Source organism: Balearica regulorum, chromosome 2 (assembly GCF_011004875.1).
Source record: "Balearica regulorum gibbericeps isolate bBalReg1 chromosome 2, bBalReg1.pri, whole genome shotgun sequence".
Lineage (NCBI taxonomy): Eukaryota > Metazoa > Chordata > Aves > Gruiformes > Gruidae > Balearica > Balearica regulorum.
In genome coordinates this window covers 6320484-6346252 of record NC_046185.1, presented here as the reverse complement: position 1 = coordinate 6346252, position 25769 = coordinate 6320484, and the positions used below count along the sequence as shown (strand labels likewise).

Sequence of the window (25769 nt, the reverse complement as noted above, 5' to 3'; positions counted from 1 at the left end):
TCTTTCAAAGCCCTGAGATCCTCTGTCTTTGCTGTTCTTTTCCTGCATGGGGACTATCACTTTTCCTTCAGAGAACTTACTCATCTGAGCTATAGCGCATACTTCATCTTTAACACTGGAAATCCTCAATAGCGAAATGCGCTTTACCTGTTGGAGCCAAGTGATCCTTCATGCTGGTTGTAAGGCTTCTAGATGCTAAAGAAACATTGTTGAATTGCTGGCTTTGTTTTTTACTCAGCTAAAGAATTCTGTAGAAGTGAAGGGAGTTTCATATCAAATACAGCTAACATTAATCCCAGAGCTGGCTCTGGACATTGACAAGCTACAAAAATTTCCTGGTTGTCCCTCCTCTGTCCAAGTTCTTGAAAAACTGTCTTATCCTCTGTGAATGTGAGAGTTTCACTTAAGAATTTAAGCACTGCCCCCACAGATATATCAAGCCATGAGGAGTTGTGCATTTTGAAGGGAAATCCTTGTAGCAATACTGCTAATGTACTTAAATGTATATAAAAAAGCTTTATGTGAAAGGATAATACATAATAAAATAATACATAATAAAATGCCAAAGGTCAAGACAGGAACAAAGATGCTAACTGTGCAGTTATTTTGCTATTCATTATGAAGGTAATTTTTAATATATATTTCTATATATATAAAAAAAAAATCTGAAAATAAGTCCATGTTGATTGCTATAGTTTGATGAAGTCCAACCACTTAGATGTTACTTATATTATAATGATGATGAAGATTTTTTTGCAATATAGTCTACACCATTAGAGTGGATTGATAATATTGAGAGTCATTATCAAGACAACATCCCATTAAAAAGAATAAAAGAAGAAAAAGAGGAGGAGGATATTCTGAGAACTTTAAAATGAATGCTCAGCTAGACTGTTACTGCCAGTATTTCCCATAATGTTCTGCCAGCATAAGGAAGATAAAATCTGTGTCTCATCATTTCTCAGGAATGATATCTCCCAAATTTTTCTGAGGCTTCATAGAAGCTCTCTGCCATACCCCACAAGGAGCAAGTTGTATGAACCTAATCCAACTCCATGTACAATCCAACTCCAATTCTGAAATCAGACTCTGAGCCATGGAAGAATATTATACATATAGGAACATGGAAAACTTTAGGTATGTTTATACATCAGTCAGAGCACTAGTAGCAATATGGAATGTGAAAGTGAACATACTGAAAGGCCCACCAATTTCTGCAGCAATACAAAAGAGATCTTTTCACGTTTGCCTTCTCTCACAGTCATGCAAACAGAAGGCTGGGAATGCTGTCTAATGTACAAGGCAAAGCAAGAAACCACCAATCTAAATGTTAGAACAGCCACACTGGTATGTTGTCCCATTATATTTCAAATTCTGTAAACAATTTAGCAAGGAAGAAGTAAGCTGTGATATGTAAGCGTAGCTGGCACTAAAATGTTGAGGCCAAAAAGTGATAAAGACTTCCCAAATGAGATGTGGGAACTAGAAGTTCTGGATTCCTGACAGAATTTATTTTTAACTGGGTAAATCTGGCTTTTAGCTTTAAACCATCAATTTATAAAAGGGGAAAAAAAAAACCAAAATAGTATCTACTGATTTAATTAAAGTACAAAGGTAATACTTAATGTTTTAAAAACTTGTCGATATTGAAAGATACCATATAACTGTTTCCATATAACTTCTGCCCCTTTGAGGGGTAGATGATTTTTAGGTGCAATATACCTTCTTATTTTCAGGTGATCTTAATCTCACCCTTTTGTATATTCCTTCTTTCTCTTTTCTATTTTAAAAACACGTCTATGTTATCAAAGCACCCTTGTTCTTTAGCAGCCTTTACCAGTTTGCTAGCAACTCTTTTCTTGAACTAATTCTGTGTACATTTTCCATTTTGCTTCTTTTGAAAAAAAAACACCCTAGTTTTACTTTTTCGCATCTACAGATATTTCCCTGCGGTTGTGAGGTTTTTTGTTGACTTTTTTTAACTCTCATTTCAGAAATCTCCACCTTCTTGATCTTAGTTTACTGATGAGAGTCTTGACACTTAGAACCATCTTTGTCATTTTTTTATAGTTTTTGTTGCAATCCACAGAGAGTTGATCACTTATGTTTTTAAACAAATTATGTTTGCATAAAAAAATTGCCTGCCTTTTCAACAAAAATAATTGTGAAGAATTATTCACTTTCTTTTTTTTTTGAAAAAACTGCTGTGACATTGAAAATTTATCAAAATTTTATGAAAATGTATAGACAGTTATAGAAATTTCTCATTTTAAAGCTGGTAACTTTTTGATAAAATTTTTAAGGAAAAAAAACCCCAAACCCAACCAACTAAGCCAATGAAAAATGGGTTATTTTCCAAACCCTTGGATATCTTTGTGTGACTAAAGTTTTAAATGTTTCAACCAGCTGTAACCATATAATAATTAGAATTGTACATAACAATGCAAATGGACATTAATAAAGCATTAATAGAGCATTGCAGAGGAGCCTAAGAAGACATCCTTATATTTTTTTAAGCTTTCCACAATCCTTACCACTCTGTGCCTCCAGCCTATTTTCATCTGACTGGTTTTTTAGGGGTATTACTGGCTAGATTTTGAATATCATATCAGAGTAATAAATTTTAAAAAAATAAAAATTTGTTGGGGTAAATGTACTTAGATACAAATGTAAAAGTAAAAATTGTACCTCCAAGGTTATAACAAGCACAATAATGATCCTCTATAAATGTAAACAGAAGAAATGTTAACAGATGCCACTGATCTTTATACAAGTAATCCAATGGACTCGTCCTGGATTGGCAGCTTCTAACCTAAACAAAGTTCTTCCCAACTTAAATTTATCTTTTCTTTTAAAGACAAATATCAAGATTTCTTCATTCTAGATTAAATATTTTACTCCTTTCCATTATTTGAATGTACGTATGTTACATATTATTATCAGCAATGGAACCATCCAAGTATTTTCTTTCAACAAATGGAAACATTGAAACTTTCATAAATGTTTTTCAGACATCTCAGTTCATCACAAAGGAGGTTTTAACCTGAGTTCATATACGCTTGTTTCCTCTTGTGTTAACTACCCCAAAAGTGCTACAAATGTATAGCTTTGTTAATACGTAAATAAGCATTAAAGCAAGGACAGCCAAGTTCCTGGGCTAATATTCAGGAGAAATGGGGATCGTATTGGTCCAATCACATTTAGCGAATTAGCCTTCTTATTCTGATTTTGTACTTCAGAAGTGGTTCATGTCTTTATGTGGACAAAGAACATAGAAACTGAAGAGGAATATTTGTTTCTTCCAAAAGCACCAATATTTGGAAGCTTGAATGCCTTAAAGCCATAGCACTTCATTCTCTGAAACAGAAATGGAAATGGAGAGTTTGAAAGTCCCACCTGATCTCGTTTCTAACACTGCACTCTTTTGGCTAAGGGATTCTCCTCCACTCAACAAAAAGGTTTGCCTCTGTTACCCCGTACTTCAGGCACTATTTGAAGTAGTTGAGTCCTGCCACGAGGAAAAACTTCTCCAGGAAAAGTTCAGAGTCCAGCACAGCAATGTGGGCAGCCCGACCTATCAACGTGTTGGCGGTGTTTGGCAGAGCATGGAACACGTTGTGTCTGATCAAAGTGCAGTCCTTCGCCCCAATCAAAGGCTGAAGCAGGTTGTTAATCATTTCTGCATAAACAGGACCTGAAAAAGAGTTTAGATGTCACACCCACATGCCAAAGATGCCAGATCCCCTCTTTCCTTCCAGTGTTGTTTAATTACTGTCACAATGAGAAGAAAAATGGAAGCAAGGCCAAAATGCAAGAGATAACTCCATTTCAAAGATTTGCCAAGTGCCAGGATACTGTTAAACTAATGGACGCACTGGCCATCCGAAGAGCTCTGCTGAAGATGCTAGCATGAAGAGTGGGACACTCCTCAGCGTTTAGTCTCACTTCCTGTGTGGTGGAAGGAAACACCCTAGTTTCCTTCAGGGGAAGAGGGTTGGACTCATGTTGCCTCTGAATCCAAATGCCAAAGGGTCTGGCAAGACGTAGAGGTCCATTTGGGTTTCTCTGGGGAATCTAATGAAGGAAGGACATCATGCAGATACTTGAGGAATTTATAGGGCAACAACAATGGCTCAGGAAACTTGTACTCATAAATGATCTACACTGAATATAGATCTGGCTCCTGCTAGGTCAAACATCTCCCTGAGGAACAACCACTGGAAGAGCTAGAAAATTACCTTTTAATTCATATCTGAGGTAGGATAGAAAGACCTGTAATTTAGGTAAGATTTGTGAAGGCAACCATATTGATTGCACGTGGGTGTCTTTTTCTACTTCCAAGGCGCACCTCCATTTCTAGGTAACCACATATGTGAAATGGGTATGAAATTACACTGAACAATATTTCTGGAAGTGATATCAAACTGAAGCCATGAAACATTTTATAAATGAGAGATACTGCTAATAACAAAGGCAATACCTGGGACAATACACAGCCTGAGCTCACAGGTGGGCTAAGCCTCTGATGATATGAGTCCTGATGTGCTTTACAGATTTTATTACAAACCAATAGGATTTTAGATCTGTCACTTAAATTACCTGGCAATCATCCAAATGCTATTGAAAACAAAGGGAAAACTCACGACTTTGGGTGTGCTGAGAGAGATTTCATTGTGTGAAACAAAGGTGAGACAATACTAGTATTTCAGTAGACTACAGAAAAATATTGTCAAGAACTAGTTCTATTATCATCACTTTAAAAAAAAAAAAAGTTAGAGAGCAGGGGAAGAAGCAGTAAGAAACCTTTGATTATGACCTGATTGTAATTTGTTTACATCAGACAAAGGGCTTCTTAAAAAGCTTCTTTTATTGATTTCAGTCATTTCCAGTGGGAAGAGAACACTTTCTTCCTTATCAAATAAACATTTGAGATTTCATCATGCTGATGAAAAACCTTTCTAATGCAATGACCTCAGTTAGTTACACAAAAACACAACTCCTCAACAGCTTTGCAAATATAGAAAGGATCTTAAACATACCTGTGTGTCTGTCTTTAAGTGCATTTTTGCACATTTCTATTCTTGCTGAATGAAAGGGTACATATCTGTCTTGGGGTGAGGCCACTAACACAACATTTTTAAAGTACTGAAGACCTGTGGCAAATGCATTAAATAGATTTATCACAATGATGCACAGTGATGAAAATACATATAATGTCAGCATGATTCCTTCATGTTCAAACATATTTGAAAATCTACAGTGCAAAATAGATGATAATAATTAAAACATGCAATACGAGCTTAAAAAGATTCATACTAGCTTAAACCCATTTCTGCTGCTTCTGTGAACTATTTGTTACTGATCAACACTCATACAGGTTAATTATGTGTAACAAAACAAGTAAGAACCATCTCTGTTGGAAAAAAGTGTTTGATTAAAACCTTAATCTTGCAAATTTTTATGCCTCTCAACATTGGAAACACATGTACTGCCCCACTATGGTCAATGAGTGGTTTTGGATAAATAAGTGCTCACAGGAATGGGAATTACATTCAAAAATAGCACAACAAATTAGTATAATTTTCAAACAAAACAAGGAGAGGGAAGAAAAGAGGAACCAACTTCACTGCTATGATGTCATATTATTACATCAGTGCTGAGGAACCCTTGGGATCCAGTCCCTGCATTCCTTGATAAATACACACTGCTGGTACTGCATGGTACATGGACTGGAAATTAGGAATCGTCCCTCTTCTCAGAGGCAATGAGGCCACTGGTGGACTCTGAAAACAGGCTCTTGCTGTTTGCCCTGTCTGTGGTTCTGCTGAGTCCTCCATCACCCACATTCAGAAGAAAAATAGGAAAATGGACACAGATGATCTAGTCTCTTAGTCCAGAGAGTATCCTGAACACAGAAGAGCTGTGGGTTTTACCTTCATCTTTCACTCCCCCTTATGGGAAAGGGGCCCAGAACCAAGTCCTTTGCTTTTTAGATTTTCATAGAAAAGTTGACCATCACCACCACAAAGAAGAGTCCTGCTGGCTGCCTTTACTAAGCCTGGCTGAAGCTGTCTATCATTTTCTTCTTGTGCAATCAAACTCAACTGTTTGTGACTTCAGTCTGAGGTAAAAGGTAGGAGAAGCAACAGTGAATGTAAGCATATACAAAATCTTATGTGAAGAGGTTCGATAGGGAATAATGTTTATTTTTTTCTTTAAAGACAAGCACAAGGAACATCTGAAGAGATTGAAAAACAGGAGGGACCTCTGCTTTACGAAGAAAGTCAGAAATTGCTGGAGGCATTAAAGACTTCTCTGGGAAAATAGGCACAACACTGCTTCCGATATTTCTCTCTCTGTAGGTTCTCTCAACTCCTTTTGGGATCAGGGTGCTAGAGTAGGGGCACCTTTATTTTGACTCTGTATGCCAGCTCATATATTCACATCTGGACCTACCTACTTCAGATTTTTTGCCTAAGCATCTACCTGGATGATTGTGACTTTACAGACAACCCTCTTCACATTTAAATTTCTACTTTCTTCTTTTGCAGTGACACCACCTTCATTTTTAGCCTGTTATATCTCCAGTCTACCAAGCTAACAAACAACGAATTGCTTTGACTCACAACACATGCTTGGGAATTCTTTGCTTGGGAAGTTACGATGTGAGCTTCCTGCATAGACCCAATTTTATTTGAACATGACAGTAGTAAAGCAGACATCAACTATACTGCACAGAAATGAGAGCCAGGGAATCAAAGGGAAAATTCAAACAAGGAAATTCAGAGAATGCCAAGATACCTCAGCTTCCCATCATTGATTATGTCATGGAGTGTATTCATAAAATTATAAAATATCTCTAAGACTGTCAGTCTAAGAATTAAGAAGCTTTGTTTATCTTAATTTAGTCTTTGTTTCCTATTAGCAATGTACCATAAGTATGAAAAAAACCTTAAATATCAAGTAGTGAACTTCTGACTACATACTTAGCACCAGGTTGGTCACACAATATTAAAAATAACTCTTAAACATTTGCCTGAACAGAAGGATCATGCTTGCTTTCTGTTCTTAAGAAAATCCTGATTTATTTCATTTATTCATGACAGACCAAGGAAGGGGTGAAAAGATCTCTATGTAGACATCATTTTTCCAGTGTGAGGCCATACATCTCTCTCAATAGTACAATGGTGTCACAATAGACATGAATAAAATTTGCTCTTCATCTCACAGAGTCATATTTCCTAGAGACAAGAGATGTTAAGCTTTAAAAAAAAGATAAAAAAGGAAAAATGGTTTTCATCTAGTAGCATAAATTAAACGATGGTGGCCTGTCAAGAATGATATTTCTTGGTTACAGAATATAAACTTAGGTGCATGCTTACAACAGCTTGGAGGTCTTATTTGGTGCTAACAGTTTGGCAAATACATTCACTGATAACTGGCACAGAAAAAATGCACGGATAAAATAGATATTCGATTTTAGACAGAGCAGCCCTTCTTGAAACCAAGAGTGTTTGAAGGAAGTTCATTAACAAAATGCAGATTTCCTTTACTCCCTGGAGGATATGGTAATCCAGCAAAATTCTTTGGAATAGCCCTTGATATTTACACAGCCACATCAAGCCTTACTCACCCGTTTTTTGGCTGAGCTGGTAGAGGAAACACTTTCGCAGATCTGCATTGTCCCTGAAGGTCAGTTGCAAAAGTGACCCTGACTTTTTCAACTTCTGCATGAGCCATAGACCTGGAATGAAATTCGGTGCATATTTTTATCCTGTTTGCTAATTATCAAGCAAGGGGATTAAAAAGACATGTGCCTACAGTAAGGGTAGCACTGTAATTAAATATAAGTCTTTGTTTCCTTTTGTATTGCTAATCAACAGGGAGAAAAGTCTAAGGGTCTCACTTGATTATCCATGTCATGGTAGCATAAACACTCAGGAAAGCTGAGCTGTGGGACATTAGATTCTCATAGCATTGTAAGTGTCTTCTTCAGCCTTGGAGATGCCTCTCTTTATTGACAGTATACAAAGAAGTAGAAGCAAGGCCATCTGTCATGGCTGCACACCCTTGGGTTTTCTAGGGAGCACTGTGCCGGACCTTGTAGTAGATACTGAAAGCCCCTCTCATTGCAATTTTTTCTGTGTGGGTTTGAAGTCTTCAGCAAATATTTTCCACAACTTCAGTGTACAAGTCATGTTGGTACGATTTATTGCTACCTCTATGTGTTGCTCTCCCGTGCACTCTGCCACGGACTGCAGCCAGTCATAGCTTTCCCATTAACTCTTACCTGTACTAACCAAAGTACTGTTGTTGTAAAGGGTTCCCAGGTGAGGTCCAGAGAGGGACAGGAAGGTGTGTAACTTGTTGAGGTAATAGCGAAACCTGGGGCGAGTTAGTACAGATCGAATAATGACGTTACCAAGGGAATGTCCAATAAAACTGTCAGGAAAGAAAGAATTACATTAACACAAAAACCATCTGTATTTTATTTAAGTAAAACATAAGGGTGGCATAAATTGCTTTTGAGGGGACTCTAACAGGGCTTACAGTATCATCCTTTAGTTACCGTTTCATTTTTTTTTTTTTCAGCCTAGTAGATACTCTTCCATCTATAACAATGTGAAAATTCATCTCATTGATTCAATGGCTTGTGACACTTGCCACTTTTGGAAGAGTTAATTTCACTGAATGTTGCTCACGTAACTCAAACAGTTACAGACTATTAACTATCAGAAGGCTTACCTTATTCGGGATATGGAGAGGTTGTACAATTGGATATGTTGAATAATTTCATCCAATAATCGGTCAGTCATTGTATCAAAATCAGCAAAAGTATCAGTCTGGTGAAAAATGGAATGAGATGATTAATTAAAATATATTGCACTTACTGCAGACTGATGTTATTTTCAAAATAAAATGCAAGCAGAAAAGTAATAACGAGTCCAAATTTTCTTTATACATGCTCAGGGGGGAAAGTGGGGGGGAATTTTTCTCAGTATCCAGGTCCTCTAAAAATTGTAGTTCTCCTTTGTAAACAGTCATGAAGTTTCAGTTTATTAGCAAATAGCTTCCAATACTGCAAACTTACTCAAGACAAGTATTTTCTTTCTCACATAGCATCAACAATACCATGGGTCAGTATGGGTCCCATAGCTAGCATTACAGCCCGCGTGGAAATTCATTGTCTTCAGTGAGCTTGTAGGTAAGGCAAGGCAAGGCAAAACTTCCTGTCATCTGTATTATGACAGGATATCTGTATCCTGTCATAGAGTCTCTTTGACTCTGTATTGTACCTTTTAGCTTCAAGAACACAACCTGAGACCTTGAATTGGGACTAGAATAACCCTACACTTTGTGGAGCATGGAAATAGGGCCCTCTAGAAGGCAATTCATATTTTAAGGGAATTAAATTACTGCCTGTGTTTTTTTCTCTACTGACTGTGCCTCTAACTTCAGCACATGTCATGACAGGATAAACCTGGACCTACAGTTTATTAATAGTAAGGTTAACAACATTAGGCTGAGTGATTCCAGAATCATAAGTGTGATGTTAAAGCAGCCTGACTTGACACTGGTGAGAACTGCTAATGCTCAGCTGCCACAGACACCGTACTCTGCACGTGGGAAAAAAGCTTTTGGCATTTAGGATGTAACAGATTACTACAATAAAATAGTTTGCAGTGTTATACACTGACACACGGGTTATGCTGATGCTATGGATGCAATCACAAAAGTATTTGGCTATCTTAATGAAATGCTGTATGTTTGTTATTCAACAGCTATCAGTAAGAGAATGAGTGCTAGAGAGAGAGAAACAATTTGTTGCTTGCAACAGTACTGTCAGCTGTGATACAATAAAACAAATAATATATTGTCCAGTCTATACGATTGCAAGCAGATCGTATTCAAAACTGTGTCATTTGGCAATCCAACAGGACTTTGAATCAAATTCCTAACTAATGAGATGCCACAAAAACAATCATCAAATATTGGAACAGCTATTCAGAGCAAACATATCAGTAATTAATGCTTTTGTGACACAACTCATCTTGCTAATTGCAGCTTTTGCAAAGGAAAACATGAGCATATTCACTTTACAATACAGCCTTAAAATAAATGTTCTCATAAACTACAAACAGTCCACTAACCTCCTGCCTGTTTGTTTTGTCTTTGTTGATAATTAATGATTTCCTCCTAGGCTCATTATCCCAAATCTTTCAGGTTGCTTAAAAGTGGAAGAATACCAGCCTGAACATTAATCATAAACAAAATACATCAAGCATCATATTTCACCTGGTAATATCTCCATCCTTTATTATCATCTCAGCCTGACTGAGCTTGTCAAATTTATCACAAATGAATGCTTAAAAAATATTATTTGCATTTTCCTCTATAAGGCAAACTTCAGCTAAATGACTGATTTCTCAGGTCATTTTCAGTGTGGTTCTCAGAGCAGGGAAAATAGGGTAGGAGGATGCTTTACAGCATCCAAATAGTCATCAAACCACATGGGTCCTATTTCCAGTGCCATGAGAAATTCCTCAACTTCCCAGACTATAAGAGCACTAAAACTTCCCATTATGGACTCTGGATAATGTTAAATAGAGAAGTTGTAAGATATTTCATCCTCTGAAAACATGAAAAGAGGCTTTGATGCAAGCCTGAAGTGATCTTCTCATTATTTTCATCTTGCTCACAGATGCTGCTGACAGAGATGTGCACTGCAAGGTGGCAAGTTCACGGGTTAACGCCAACTGGCCACTTCAAAATATAAAAGCTGTTGAACAAAGAAGGTTGGAAAGTTTTGACTCAAGTTTCTCAGCTGTGTATAAATCAGAACAATGTTTCTGACTTGGCACTGGAAATCCTTATCTTGTGCATAAATTTAGGCCTCTGTGTCATAAATATGGGTTCACTGCAGAGCAAAGCACAGAATTCATTTCTGTTTCTCTGCCTAGACTAGCAATGAATTTTTCCAGAAGGCGTTTCTTTATCATTCAAGGAAATAAATCGAGCAAACACTGCAACAGGAGAAACAATAGCTAATGCAGCAAAGGAAGGTGGCAACACCTGCTGGATATTGCACATCCTCCAGAAAATTTAGCATCACTAAACTTGTTGCTATCTGTCGGTGCTGTGCTGCCTGGCATCCAACAGACAGAGGCACCAGGCTGCTAAGTTTGCAAACTGACAGGATAAATCAATTTTCTTCTAAGATCTAGTCCTGTAAGTGCTAATATCACTGCCTTTGACTTTAACACTAGGAATACTTTCTGGTGGGTTTGAACACACTATCAAATTAGACAAGAACAGGACCAGGCCTTTGCACTAAATACTACATAAAATTCCCTGAATTCCCCAGTTCTTTTCCTTCGTTCTGCTGGTGAAAATGCTTTGCTGAAGGCCTTGTTTCAGCAATGTCAACAGCTTGTAGCAGATCTGAAGACAGAAATTAGCTCTGTACTACCTGATTTCTTTCAGACATTAGGAAGTCCAGTTTTCCACCAGGGAGTCCCAGTTCTATAAAAGTCTTTACCAGCCGCAGATCTGCACTGTTACCTAGAAATAAATGGTACTTTATAAGATGTAATTCAACAGAAAAATAACTAATATAGTGTTAATTTAATACGTTTACCTTCCTATAAACCTTGACCCCAGGGAGCTCTTGCTAAGTGCTGCTAAAACAGCTCACCACACCATGGGATCATGCGTTTAAACAGCGGGAGAGCAAGAATACCCACAGCTCGCACAAGGTGGGGCTGGACCTCACCTCCTGCTGCTGGGGACTGCATAAACAGCGGGTAGAAAGGGCACAGATCAGGCCCAGAATAAATCTGTCCCCTATCTCCTGAACAGCAGAGGTAAGACAAAAAAGACAAAAGGTTGAGGTCTGTCCTTCCACCTTTGCAGCTGGCGAGACCCCCAGGGGACACTGCAGCCCTGCCAGGGACCTCGGCACGTGTGCTGGGATATACGGCTGTGCCTTCAGATGCAGAGCAGCCTGCCTCTGTGTATTCACATCAGAGCCAGTGCTGAAATACTGTCAGGCTCCTAATATTTTGTGAGGTGCCCCATTTCATACCAGGAAATTCCAAGGTCTTCTGAAATGTTTTGTTGGAAAAGGAAGTACCTCTACCACATGAGAAGGACATCACTTCTACTGAGATACTGAATGCAAACAGTCCTTGCTCAAGCCAGCAAGTGTTTGTTTTCCACCTTCTGAGAATGCCTGAGATCTGAGAGTCTCTGAGACTCCCTCCTTCTCTGTAGTTTCAAGGTTAACACCTACATCTTTGCCATTGATATCAATAACTTGTCAAGAGAAGTTTTAAGTTTAACATATCATTTTTCCTGCTTAGAAGAGCATGTATCTAAAAAATTCCAGGCCATGTTTCTTCTACAGCGAATAATGATTTTTATTCTCCCACTTTCTAAAGCTGGCCACTATCTACCCTATAACAGTGTGGAGGGGTTTTAAATAATGTTTTCATCCTGGTGACATGCTGCAAAACAACCAAGCATCTGCAGAAAGGCAAGAAGAGTTACTGTAATGCATGCCTCCTGTACACAGGACTGATGTACTTTGGTATAGAATTCTGTTTAAACAACAAATAAAGTTGCAGTACACGTTTCTTAGAGCAAATATTTAATATTCTCCTAGATCCTTTATTACAATGGACTGAATAACATAATAAGGACTAAACACTTAGCTAAGATAAATACTTTCCTTAGACTCTCCATTCTTTCATACTTGTTGCATATCTGCCCTTTTTCTTGTTTACAGCAAAATGACTTGCAAACAGCAATTCCTCCTGGCCTTACCATCCAATCCATGGACACAGACAACCAGGTGAATTCCATCTTCCAAATTTTCTTCCTCTTCCTCTGGTGGAAAATATGGGATATCAGAAGCTAGTACAGATAAGTCACTGTACAGAAATCCTTCAATCTTCATTTCTTTTTTAAATTTTTCTTTGGCCTGATAAAAACTGGAGAATACATTAATTAATCACAATAGAACTGGATGTTCAACAATAAACCTTCAAACTATAAATGAGGAGGCTGGTTTTTGCAAGAAGTTATGTTTGCAACTTTCAAGCAGAGACGTGGATACTGTTCCTTGTCTATTCCAATTCAGAGAAATCGGGGTGCAGGGAAGAAAATCTCAGTGATTTTTCTACATAAAAGGAATAGCTAAAGCCCATTAGCACCTCATACCTGCCAGAGGAAAGAAGGATTTACAAAAAAATAACCTTCCGGTGGCCCATAACAATAAGATGAAGATACTTAATTAGCAATTTTGCACCTTAACAATGACATCAGTCTTATAGATACTGAAATGAAAAATGTATCATTTTGCTAGCACCAGATGCATTTATAGGCAGGTAGAAGGTATTCTCCCCATTCTTCAGGCTGTGGAGTTAAAGTATGCACCTCATATGGTAAATATGTTTGGCTTGGTTTGGTTTTGAGTTCTTTTGAAAACTTTTAGTAGCTAAGAGGAAGAGCAGCTCAGTGCTGAAAGAATTAAGCTAACCCCTTTCCTGCTCAAGGCCTAAAATTTGACACACTAATTCACCCTGAAGCATTCTGTTGGCTAAAGGTGCCAAACTCTTCAGTGGCTTTTTGTCTTACCAAAACTTATCTACAGCTTTTAGGAATTAATAATCACAATGTAAGTGTAGAATAGGTATAAAACTGGGATGGACCAGGTTAGGAGATATAAACCTTTAAAGCTTGGGAATAGCTTAAATCCACTGGATATAATGGTAAGCAATAATTTATAATCAGCCCTACTGACTTTAAAGGGACTTAGGAATCTAGTGTTCAGGCCATGGGCCTGGAGGTCCTGGATTTATGTGCATGAATGCATGTTTAAATATTTTTCTTCACAAAGAAGGAACACATTTTGTGCTTAGATTAAGCAGGACTTACAGCAGGGTCTATAAAAAGAACCTCAAGATGCTTTCAAAAAAATGAAAATAAAGCCTTGGGTTGCAAATGCATACACATGCAGAGAGCCAACATTTTTGGCAGCTGAATGGATTGATAAATTCCCATGCTGCTGTTTTCCCTAAGTACAACACAGATGACAAAGTGTAACAAAATTATACATGTGCCAGCATGTCAGTCTGTGAAATGGGCCACTGTGAAACCAAGGCCACGATGTGGCCATGGGTAATGAACAATAAAAAGAAAGAAAGAAAGAAGTCTCTTCTCCAGCTACTCAAGATGCCAGTTCTCCTATTTTTCCAATCTGAGAAGCTGAAGCTGAGATCCTACCAGCCAATCTGTGCTCCTGCTTCACAGTTTAGCTACTGAGTGCAATTATTTAAGCAGAAGAGAGAAACAAGTTATGGCACTGCCAGAATGAGCTGACTATCTGGGATCAATACTCCAGTCTGGTTAACATCGGCTTCATGGAGGGCTAGATCTTAAAGACTGTTTAAATACCTAAATCTTACTGATTTTCATGAGTATTTGTGGTGGGTTTGGCTGGGATAGAGTTAATTTTCTTCCATCTTTGATGATCTCGGTCTCTCTGTGTTTTCATCCTTCCTGTTTATTTAGATTATTTATTCTATATAAACCATTAGTCTCTTTGGACTATTTATTTTGGATGTCTCTGAACGCAAGCTTACCCTATGCTTACTGTATTAGGGCCCTGAACTTTGTCAGGGTCTCTTGGCATTATAGTAACATTAATGAAGAAAGTAATTAGACTTTCTTACTTCAGCATCCTTTCATTGGTCTCTTCATCCACCTCATCTGAATTAGAAGAGACAACTCCGAAAGAGCCCAGAGGCTGACGTGTGATGGGGAATGCAACCTGCTTTGCAGAGAAGCCGACCATAGCAGGGGTTTCTTTGAGAACAGAAGAAAAGGGAAGACAGGTGGCTGTGCAAGAGACAGACAGGTTAACCACATCAACAGCCTTTCTGCTTTCCAGCGCTACTCCCTCTGCCGTCGCTGAATGAAACCCGGTGCCATTAGTTACAAGTTTCTGCTCTTGGCTCTCGGGTTCCTGAGGGTATTCAGCCTGGTAGGATCCTGCATCAGGGTCTGCCGATGCAGGTGAGTTGTTGAGCTCGATTTCTTGTAACTCCTGCATTTCTGCATATGCTGCCGGGCTCTCATCAGCAAGAGAGCTACCACACTCTCCTTGCATTGAGCCAAATTCAGTTGAGGTTTCTGAAGGAGCTGGAACAGGATAGCAAAAATCTGGTACCAGCTTTATGCTTTGTGAGAAACTCTCCTCACCTGAAGTTCTGCTGTTGGAGTAAAAACCTTGTTGTATTTTTAAACTGTCCAGCTTAAGTTTATCCTTTGGATCCTTGATGCATGTATCAAACTTATCTATATTTTTGTCCAAGTAGTTACAAGCCCTTGGTGTTTTTAAGCTGCAGTCAGCATTGCTCTCCAGTGAGTGGCTTTCAGAGATGTTATCTCTGAGCTGCTTTGGACAAACGGGTGGTCTTGCACTTTCCAAATTACTGTAAGTCTCTGGAAAACCTTCCTTCTCTTCCTCCCCTTGTAACTCAATGTTACTGCTACCATGTTTGACAGAGGGTTTGGGATGTCCTCTTGGTTCTAGTTGTCCATTTTCAGTGGTGATTTCGCACCCAGAAAAGTGTAGAACTAAGTGCCTACCTCTATGCTCTGTTTCTGTGCAACTTTTTAAGTTCCCTTCTGAATCTCCTGAGGTTGCTTCACTGTGTTTGGATATATCCACCTCCTCCGTAGGCTCTTCTGGGCTACTGATCTGAGGAGCTGAGACAGATTTGGTCAGCTTGGTAAGCTCCACTTCCCTCTCCTCTTCCTCAAAGGGCAAAGAGCTAATGGATGTGAGTGACGCTTGGATCCCACTGGGCAAGCTGGTATTGCTTTCTGTGTGGCCACCCTCCAGGGAATTTCGGTGGATGGCATGTCTTCGTACCAAATGGTGCAGGATCTCTCGATCACTGGGCAGCTCCAGTGCCCGGCTTCGAGCATCAGACCACGCCACCGAACTTGGTTCGCTTTCAATGCCTGAATCGGATATTATAGAGGAGGATCTTTTTATAACCCCTGACATCAGGGTAAATTCTTCACACTCCTCACCTCGTTGCTCCTTTGTGAGCATTTTCACTTCAAAGCTGTGGGTGGGCAAAGCTTTCAAAACAGGGAGCAGAGCCTTGGTGTCTGGATCTCCTGTTTTTTCAAGACTGCTTAACTCATTCAGTGCAAGCTCAGACGCAGTGAAATTAGTCTCAGGATGACCGGATTCAGCTGGTTTATGTATTTCAGTCCTGTTTTCCAAGCCATCAGTTCCACATGCTCCACACTCATACTGAGCACTGACAATTAACACAGGCTCACTTTTGTGGGAATCCTTATTGCTAGGTTTCGTGTCTTCGTAGATAACATGTGCCGCAAGGCTATCGTCTTTTAATAAAACTTCCTTGGATATTTTAAATTCTTCTGATGTACATTCTATATTGCCTGGCTGTGAGTCAGAAGTAGTTTCCTTAGTTGAAAGAAAAATATTTTCAGGTTTCCTTTGGCCTTCTTTGTTCGCTGTACATACCTGAGATGTGGAGTACTGGTTTAAACCCTTAGCTGTATAAGCAGCACCTTCAGTACCACTGTATATGCAGGAGGGATTCCTGTTTATCCTATCTGTGTGTATTATCAGAGTACCTTTCCCAAAGTCTCCTTTCATTATTGCAGTGGCATCATTTGATGTAAAATCTTCGTTGCCATCTATTAAATCCCTTTGAGTATTTGCAGGAACTTCAAAATGTGGGAAGACTTCCAAATTCTCATCTGAAAGAAAGAAAAAAATAAGTGGTACCTGCAAGAACACAACAAATTACTCCAAAGCAATGTGGCCTAAAAAAGTATGTATAATTATATAATATAAATATATATAATATAAATTATACATAATTAGAAGCATATGACAAATGCAAATGCCAGAGAGTTATAGTTAGGCCAAAGAAGACTATATCAATAAAATATACTTTCCTCAGTATAATTATATCTAAACTGCTAGTTTCTACAGCACAGGTAAGCAAAACAGAGCTGACACTTTGTGTTCCTCCTGTCATATGACATTATTCATAGTATTGCTCTTGCTTGTGAGTCAATTTAATACTCAGTTTACTAGTTTACATATCTATAATGAGCATTGTCAAAATTTATGCAGTTGGATAACTGTGGAAGAGTGGAAACTTTGGACAACTGGCTATATATACTAGACTATGGCAACCTATGATGTTAATACATATTGCTTTCTTGGTAATCTTAATAGTTCAGTAAAAGGAAAAGGGAAACAAGGGCTATGAGGTTTTAGTACAAATCTGTGGAACTAAATAATTTCTTGATTAAAAATTCGATACTCAAGGGGGAAATATTTTTTGGAAAGCAATGCTGCCTTTCAGGGACAATGTTGGGCTTTATGCTGAAATTTTGTTTCATTTCTTCTGAGTTTTCTTACCACTAGATGTCACACTGAGGATGAAATTCATAGTGCTGTTTTTTCTTTAAATTTGTACTGTAACAAAAATCCAAAATATTTTGTTTTCTTTCTAGATTTTGCCTCCAGCTCTTGTAACTAAACAGCTTACTTTGAAGATGAAAAATAAAGTTGCAAGAAATACTTTAGTTTTCTATTAGGGAAAACAGAAAAATTCAACTATATCACATAGTGGATCAGTCTCTGATCCAAACCAGAGTCAGCCCAAAGGATGTGAGATTGCTTACCTTGGGCTGGGGAAGCGAATCTCCCTCAGCTGTCTCATGAAGCTGTACCTTGTGGTGTTTCACTCACCTTTGCAAGGCATATCCATGTACCTATCTTCAAAGATAACTGGGAGCGTGTTCCAGTCCCCATCTATGTCAAGGCATTCTGCTGGAAGCGGGGGCATGCTGGTGAAATACTCCGAATTACGAATTTCTGTAGAAATCTGTCCATGACTTTGGATCCTGGCAGCAAAGTACAAAAGAAACTGAGTGTTTGAGTAGTTGCCATGCTGTTTCTCTGTCACCCCTGCAAGTCCAGCAGCAATGCTGGATGTGTAGGCAGGGGACAGAGGCAATGTGCTTAAAAGTAGAGTCAGTACTGCATGATGAGGGGTACCCAGCACTCCTAGGAGGTTTCCTGTGACTTGATTTCTATCTACCAGTTAGAGATACCTATAACTTGCACATTCCTTCCCTGCAAAACCTCTGTCCTTTTTTGGAAATTGTTCCAGCTGCCTCTGCCACTGTCTTCTGCTAGGCACCATAACTCATGTTGTCCTCCCATGGGTCACTGCAGCTGGCTGAGACTGGGTCCCTCAGTGGGCTTTCCGGTCAGGAGAAGAGGTCTGTTGCTCTGGCTGTGGCAAGGGCTTCAAAACCCAGATGGAGGAAGCAATAATCAAAAATTTGGTTGAGCAGTACAGGGAAGAACGAAGTCAAAAGGATGCACGGCAGGCCCTCTACCTCACTTATACCAGTTCTCAGAGCACTGTGATATCTCACATATGTATGCATCTGGAAGAGCTGAGACACATCATATTCAGCTACTGCCTTTTGGGAGAACTAGGATAACTGTCTCTTTCCATCTTTTGGGACACGTAAAATGCTGCCTGGCTTTTATCAGGGAATGTGACATTAAACTGGCATACGGATGTGGGTTTGTGTATAATAAATACAATAATTTTTACTTCTGATGAGCTTTCCTATGTGAGCATCTTCCTCAAAAAACAAGGAAAACATCAAATATAAATTTCTTTATTTTTATTGAGTCTTTGATAAATTAGTCTGTTTAACCTACAGAATAAAGAGGAAGGCAACAAGGTTTTCATAGACAGTCAACTGAAAGCTGATCCCATAGTCATAGATCCCATAGGACAGCACAATGACAATATTTCAGATTATCATTGGCAGAAGGCAGGTATTCATGATGTGACAGTTAACTGGAAAAAAACACACTTTATACATTATGAAGCAAAACTCAAACAACAGGTTTGTAATTCAATTGGCCTGTCCTTGTACCAGCATGGAAGAGTCCAACGTTCAGACACAAATATTTTCTCCCAGTCAGTACATCAGCTTCACCTTCAGAACATAATTGTTGCTGTCCATCATTTGCCCTTACTTGTAGGCCAGTTATTTTTTCCTCCAAGATAAACAAGTGATTGTTTGCTAAAACATGACTCAGACAGGAGTCACAAACAGCTAACTGCTCATTGTTGCCGGCAGCAACACCTGGGTGTTTGAAGTTAAGTCTTATCACCGTAATAAAATTCTCACTGACTTATTAATTAATAGCATAAGCATTTTACTAAAGACCACATGTAAAAATAATAAACTAACCTTGCTTTGAGACCAATCTCTGGAAAAAAAAGATGAATCATTGATATTGAAAGGTGTGAGAAGAAATATTTTTTCTGTAAAAAAAAGGGAGCATATGTCACCTGCTGGAGGCTCCCACTCCGTGTGATACCCAACCTATTGAAAATGGTGTGTCGTCTCCTGTCTAAGCAGTCAAATGCTGCCAGGCATGCGGGTGCATGGCCTCACACAGAACTCACAACAGTACAGGAGGCAAGAAAAAAAAGCTCTTGTTTGCTAAGAAGGAAGAAAAATCTGTTACTGTTTGAGGTGGTTGTACAGAATCTGGCAGTCTGAGAGCTGATCTCACCTGGAGACTCAGTGAACCCAATTAATACTCCCTACTGCCACCTCCGACATTAATAATACTCTGGCAGCCAAGACTCTGTTTTTCCAACTACATCATCTATCATAATCGAAAAGAAAACATGATTCTGCCATGAGTCTGTATAGACCAAAATTAACTACATAGGCCAACTTTTAAAGTTTGGAAACTACTTTACTTTTTTTTTCTCAGTCTCCTTGATAATCACCGAGGAAAAATTATGTATATCTGTAGGAAATGGGCTAGTTCTGTGGCTGCCTGGAGAAATAAAAGCTCTTCATGCAATTAGGCTTCCCCCTGTGCAGGGTTACGTTTGCTTGAATGGGGCCATGACTGTCTGTGCCCTCACCTCAGGATCTTGACGTGGGGTTTTCCTTGTACATAGCTCACTTAAAACCTGACATCGGAGGACTAAGTGAGCACAGCTGGTCCCCTGCAGCCATGGTGCTGCTCTAATTTGGCAGAACGAGGTAGCCTTGGACAACCCCTCCACTAATGAAGTCATGGCCCTTTCCATCAACACCCAATCAGCCCTAATGTCCCTAGTGAAAGCTCTGAGAAAGAATTTTCTTCTTTGCACTAGGTCAGAAGCAGATGTCTCACTTAAGCCTCACCATCATGACAGGGCCTGATGTCATAGCCTTTAAGCCCCTTCGGAAAGATGGGTTTCCACACTGGTAATGCTGTGATCCCCTCATGGTGACAGGCTGTTTCAGTGGACGAATAGTCCAGATGTCCATCATTACTCAGAATTAAAATCTGAGCATCTTTCTTTGAACTCTGCCTTCAGGGGTCAGGTCCTGAGTATTATCCATGTGCTCCACTTGGGATCATTGGCTAAAAGTGAAGACAGGATTTGACCTGGTGTAGCTTTAAAACTGGCTCCTCATATTGCCCAGCTTGATTCCAAGAAAGAAATGTCAAGCAGAAGCCTTGTCAATGTTTTATACCATATTTTTATTAATGCAGCCTAGTGCAATGGTTTTTTTTCCAAACTTTTTTGTGCTGTTAATTCTTGATCAATTAATTACCAGTCCTGAGCTCACATCACTCCCACAGTTCCTCCAGCTTATGTGGCGGTATTCCCCATTCCCATCCACCACTGCTTCATCTAATGAACATCCACAGCTTTGCATTGGCTGTTTAATGCTCCTGTTTGCATTTAAAGATCTTTTCTACTATAGAAAGTAGGACTGGACTGAACACCAAAAGAAATCCATGACTGCCTACCCCCAAAAATGTATATTAGGGATGATAAAAAGCAAATCTTTAAATGTTAAGCTTTTGTTGCTCCTCAGCAGTTATTTCCCATTAAAAGTACCAGTACTGGATCTGGTGTAGTGGTTTAGGAAGTTAATTGAAAAAAGATATAAAAAAATATTTCTGCCTGCCCTGAGGCTGGTGGTGTTGGTGGAGATGTGCTCCGAAGAGCAATGAATCCAACTGCAACTGAGAAAAGAGGTGAGGAAAGAGGATCTCCTGCATTATATCCCTAGAATATAGGAATCTTGAAACTAATAATTTCTGGGGACTGACCGGAGTCACTTACTTCTGACACTGATTTCAACAGGTTTACAATATGGAGCTAGAACAGACCCGGTGACTTCTCTCAAAACCAAACTCCTCCATATCTGGCAGAAAAATACCTCAGTCTTGATTACAAAACGTTTTAAACTACATTTTCAGTTGTTCCAGTGACAGGGGAGGGTTAATGGGTTACTTACAGTCCTTCCTGGAACGTGAGCACGGCAAGTTTCTGGTGCTCAGTGTAGAAGAAGGCTTCTGAGAATCTCCTCACCTGAGGGAGAAACACACAAGTTAAACCTACGCTCTACTGAAAGGTGCCAAGTACAATCAGGCTAATAACAGAGCAGGGACTGTCAGCACCAGAGTCCTTAGCATGCTCCAACTGTGTTGCACCACTCTGGTGACAGAAAAAGCCAAAGAACTCGATTCTGCTTCACTTTCCCAGTCCTGCACAAAGCAGCTGGTCGTGTTGCGTATTTTGCCAGGAGGTCAGAAGTGTCCCTTGACAGTAAATCAAGACTCGCTTACTTGCATCTTCTGACTACTTTTCTAAAAGCTGTCAAATTTACCATTTTCCCTTGTATTCTTAAAGTGGGGAAGATTTCTTCCTTTCCCACCATGCCAACCATATAGCAGCAGTGGAGCGAGTTACTAAATTAGAACAATTCATGACTGATCATCTCTTCTATGGGAACATGCACAGTGACTCCCGAGAGAGTAAAGGAAGTCTTATATATCAGTCCAGAGAAGAATAAGACCTATCATGCTAGAAACACATCTGCCTATGTCATGATACTTACAAATGAGAGCTCTTCAAATCTCTTCATGGATCTGTTCAGTGTTGAATAATCAATTACAAAAGAGTCATGGATCTGAAGTGGCTGGCAGAGCATGGAGTGTGAAATAAGCTATAAAAAATTCAGTGCTGCTATCTGCCCTGGAATAAGCTTTGATTTTAAATGAATCAAGCATAATATGCAATCAAATGTACTAAGCTGTTAAACTGCAGCCCATACATTACTAATAACATTTGTAAAAATGACCTCTGTTACAGTGTCAGAAAATGGCAGCAAAAAGCATATGTCATAGCATCTCGGCACCTCCCCAAATCCCAGCTGTGCTTTAACAAACGGCCTTTCTAAAAAAAAAGACTAACATCCCTTCAAAAAGACTGTATCTTAATAGTATGACTTTTCATCTTGGGCTCTGAAACTCTTTTCCAGAGCTGGGAAAGTATCGATACACAAAGTTTATATGGGGGAGGAGGAACTGAAGTGCGCAAACGTATGTAATTTGCCAAGGGTATGGCAGGCAGTTGACATCAGTCGAGGCTGGAACAAAAATCCAGGCTGGGATTGACCTTGCTGGAGCAGACAAATTGGGTCCTTTGGCTGAAAGACACCCAGGTCCTCTCAAAGTCAAGGGAGACCCAGTCAAACTAGCCAGGGGACTCTCAGTGTCAGTCACTCAGTCACCTCTTCTGGAATTTTATGCCTCCTTTATTTCAAGCTCAACCATGCTCTTGGAGAGAGCAAACAGAGTTGTTCTGGTCGCTCTGGAGAGTAACCAGACCTCCACTGACTTTGACAGGAACCAGAACGTAAGCTGAGATCTCAATACCTACACTGCAGACTCCTAAAGCTAAGCAAGGTGAATCCTGCTCTTTTCTCTATGTCACTACTCTAATGATTAGATCAGACTATGAGTTCAGCTCAGGTGATGCACTGAACTGATGTCCGGTCAATAACCAAAAACATCCTAATGGAAGACACAGTTCTTGTTGAATTAATCAGATAAGCAGATCTGACAAAGTTAGCTCAAAAGATAAGTGCTTTTGTGCCTTCTTTATTATCAAGTTCAAGAAGCAATTTTCACATGAACAATATTAATATTTCTCCTCAGTAGGAAAAAGGCAAGAACCATATATATATATATGTATATATATATGTGACCTAATGAAGAGAACAAATTTATATTTCTCATGGTAGTTTTGTGAAAGAAGTTGAAACAATCTTTTTGGGTTTTTTGTCATTGAGATGCTTATGTTTTTTAAAACAAATATTTATGATTTATGGATATCTACCAAGTACAGGCAATATCTACCTCTTCCCATCCACCTCCTGTTCCATGTGTGATTCCGGTGTTCAAAGTGCACTCATTTTACACAGGATCCTGGGTCCCATAAAACAACAGCCTTCATGGCAGAAATTGAAATCTGTAATTTTAAATCCTGGGCTTCACCTCTTCTTAACCTCTTGTCCTGCTCACCCCATTTCAAGTAAATATTCACATGGGCAGAATACTATCGGAAATATTTATCCAGGTAAATCACTAATTTCTATCAGGAGGTAATTTCTACCCAGGAAAATCATTAATGTCTATCAGGACATTACCATTACTGAAGTTTCTTTTAACTTCTTCACATTACCCTTAGCATGTGATGTTCCTGAGTCAGATAAGCTGTGACTTCTGGATGGAGTGTTGCCACCTCCAGGAACTGGGTCCACAGGGCCAGGAGGTGGGAGCAAAGCCAGGCGAGATCCTTGCTTATCTGTTCTGCTATCTTCTCTGGATTGCTCAGCAGCTGGAGGAGAGAAAGGACCTTTTGAGATCAAGACAGTGTCACAAAAGAAAATCAGTTTCAGTCCTTTTAGGAACAACAAGAAAAATTCCTCTTGATTCAGAATTATTATTAAAGCTACTATTTTCAGTTATTTTACCCCAGATAAAGCTGGTCAGACTTTTGCTTTTACTCTTTAAAAGCCACATATTTTAGCATAAAGGGTTTTAGCTGCACAATTGGAGAGCAAGAAGTGGAAACAGCCTCAATTTTTGCGGACACTTTACTGCAGATGTAGTCATTGGGAAAAAAAAAAAAAATTAAAGAAAGTGGGTTCCAAATTATCCACCAGATGGTGCTGGATGCTCTGAAATAATAAACTATGGCCCGTCATCTCCTTTTTCACAGCAAAAGCAGCCTTCTCAGCCATGTCACACTAGGATACCAGATGGGTGACTGGGGGGGGATGAACAGCAAACCCAAAACCAAAACACTGTGTCCTAAACACATGATGAAAACAGACATCTCAGAGTCTGCTCTTGCGTCTCTCCCACACTAGGACATGCTGGGGCCCTCCGTGCCCTCCAGCTCCAGGCTGCAGTTCTGCACTGAAGCTCTGCAGCCCAGGAAGTGCATGTCAGCAGCAAAGTCTCTGCATATCAATCTCCCTGGTTTCACAATTTCTTTAACAAGAGGCAGACACTGCATTTTACCTCCATGTTTTGGCACAAAGAATACAGAACTGAGCCTTCATCCATCTATTCCTAGGGTCCCTACCTGCTTCCACAAAACTTGTAATACTACCACAAGTACTCCAGAAATGATAACAAAGGAATCACTTATCAATTCTTGGCCAGGTCTTTTTTTGGTTAGGACTGCAGCCTAGCTGAAAGCCTGCTTATTTTTCACATTTTATTATGCAGGTAGCTTACAGATTGGTGACACTGCAAACTAAATCGTGATTAAAAGTAAATTGTCTGTGTGAGAGAGAAAGAAACAGAGGAAATGCGTGTGTGGATAGCACAGATATTGTCACTGAGTTTACATTGTTTGGGTGTTGTTCTGTTTTAACAACTTGTCCAAAATGGCACAAGCTCCAGTACCCATTCTGGTACTGGAAAAATCAAGGGGATGCTGGTAGACAAAAGATTCTGCCCAAATATTTCTCTTTGCAGAGTCAGGGCACTACATTATTTACTCCATTCAATTTTATAAGCTGTATGTCAATTTTTATTTTTTTTTTCTTTAATCAGTAAGCAGCCTTTTACATCATAAACTGAAAACAGCCTTCAAAGAAGATGCATTATTAATGCAAGCTATACTAGGAATAGGTGTATGATGAGTATTTTTCTAGTGTATTGGTTTATAACATGTTGAACATATTAGGAAGGAAGGAAGGAAGGAAGGAAGGAAGGAAGGAAGGAAGGAAGGAAGGAAGGAAGGAAGGAAAAGACAATGCCTAGTACTAATTGTGAGAGTCTGCACTGCCACACACAGGACCAGAGCTTATCAACACTAGCGATGCAAGCCAAATCCCAAGGACTCAGTTCCTCAGAGCAAAACCCAGCAATTAAAATGATCAACAAATGTGATTCTGGCTACTCCATTCACATACCTGCTGCTGGGCTGTTCCCTGTGATTGCACCTTCCAAGCCCTACTCAGGGTAGTCTGGCTTTAACAATACTGTCACGCAAAACAAATTGAGAGGTTTTTTTGAGGAGTTATTTTTGTTTGTTTGTTTACAAATCAATCACACAATTAAAAAAATATTTCCCTTCCACTTTCTCCTGCTTTGAGTATCTGCTGTGTTCTTGGACTGAATACAAAGCTATGGCAGGTTAAACTCACTTTTTTTTCTTCACTTGTTTGTATTTAATTTCAAAAATGGACCTAGCTCTGGTAACACAGTGGTAATGGCAGACTAACCCCACAGGCTTCTCTCTGTGTGGTTTTTAATAGTATTTTTTCTGTTATAAATGACTGTTTTTCAT

At 39.3% G+C, this 25769-nt stretch overlaps 1 protein-coding gene across 1 annotated transcript in view; it reads right to left on the bottom strand.

The window, feature by feature from the left end:
- Positions 1 to 2451: 2451 nt before the first annotated feature.
- Positions 2452 to 25769, bottom strand: part of FAM135B (family with sequence similarity 135 member B) — a 210309-nt gene continuing 186991 nt past the window's right edge. Inside the window, exons 10-20 of the mRNA XM_075743262.1 lie at positions 23646 to 23801; positions 21415 to 21488; positions 17816 to 17970; positions 14736 to 16809; positions 12826 to 12992; positions 11471 to 11562; positions 8746 to 8843; positions 8291 to 8442; positions 7634 to 7744; positions 5040 to 5153; positions 2452 to 3694 (exon numbers count right to left, since the gene is read on the bottom strand). Of these exons, the coding sequence (XP_075599377.1) occupies positions 3489 to 3694; positions 5040 to 5153; positions 7634 to 7744; positions 8291 to 8442; positions 8746 to 8843; positions 11471 to 11562; positions 12826 to 12992; positions 14736 to 16809; positions 17816 to 17970; positions 21415 to 21488; positions 23646 to 23801 (3399 nt within the window). The 3' untranslated portion in view covers positions 2452 to 3488. The remainder of the gene's footprint in view (positions 3695 to 5039; positions 5154 to 7633; positions 7745 to 8290; positions 8443 to 8745; positions 8844 to 11470; positions 11563 to 12825; positions 12993 to 14735; positions 16810 to 17815; positions 17971 to 21414; positions 21489 to 23645; positions 23802 to 25769) is intronic.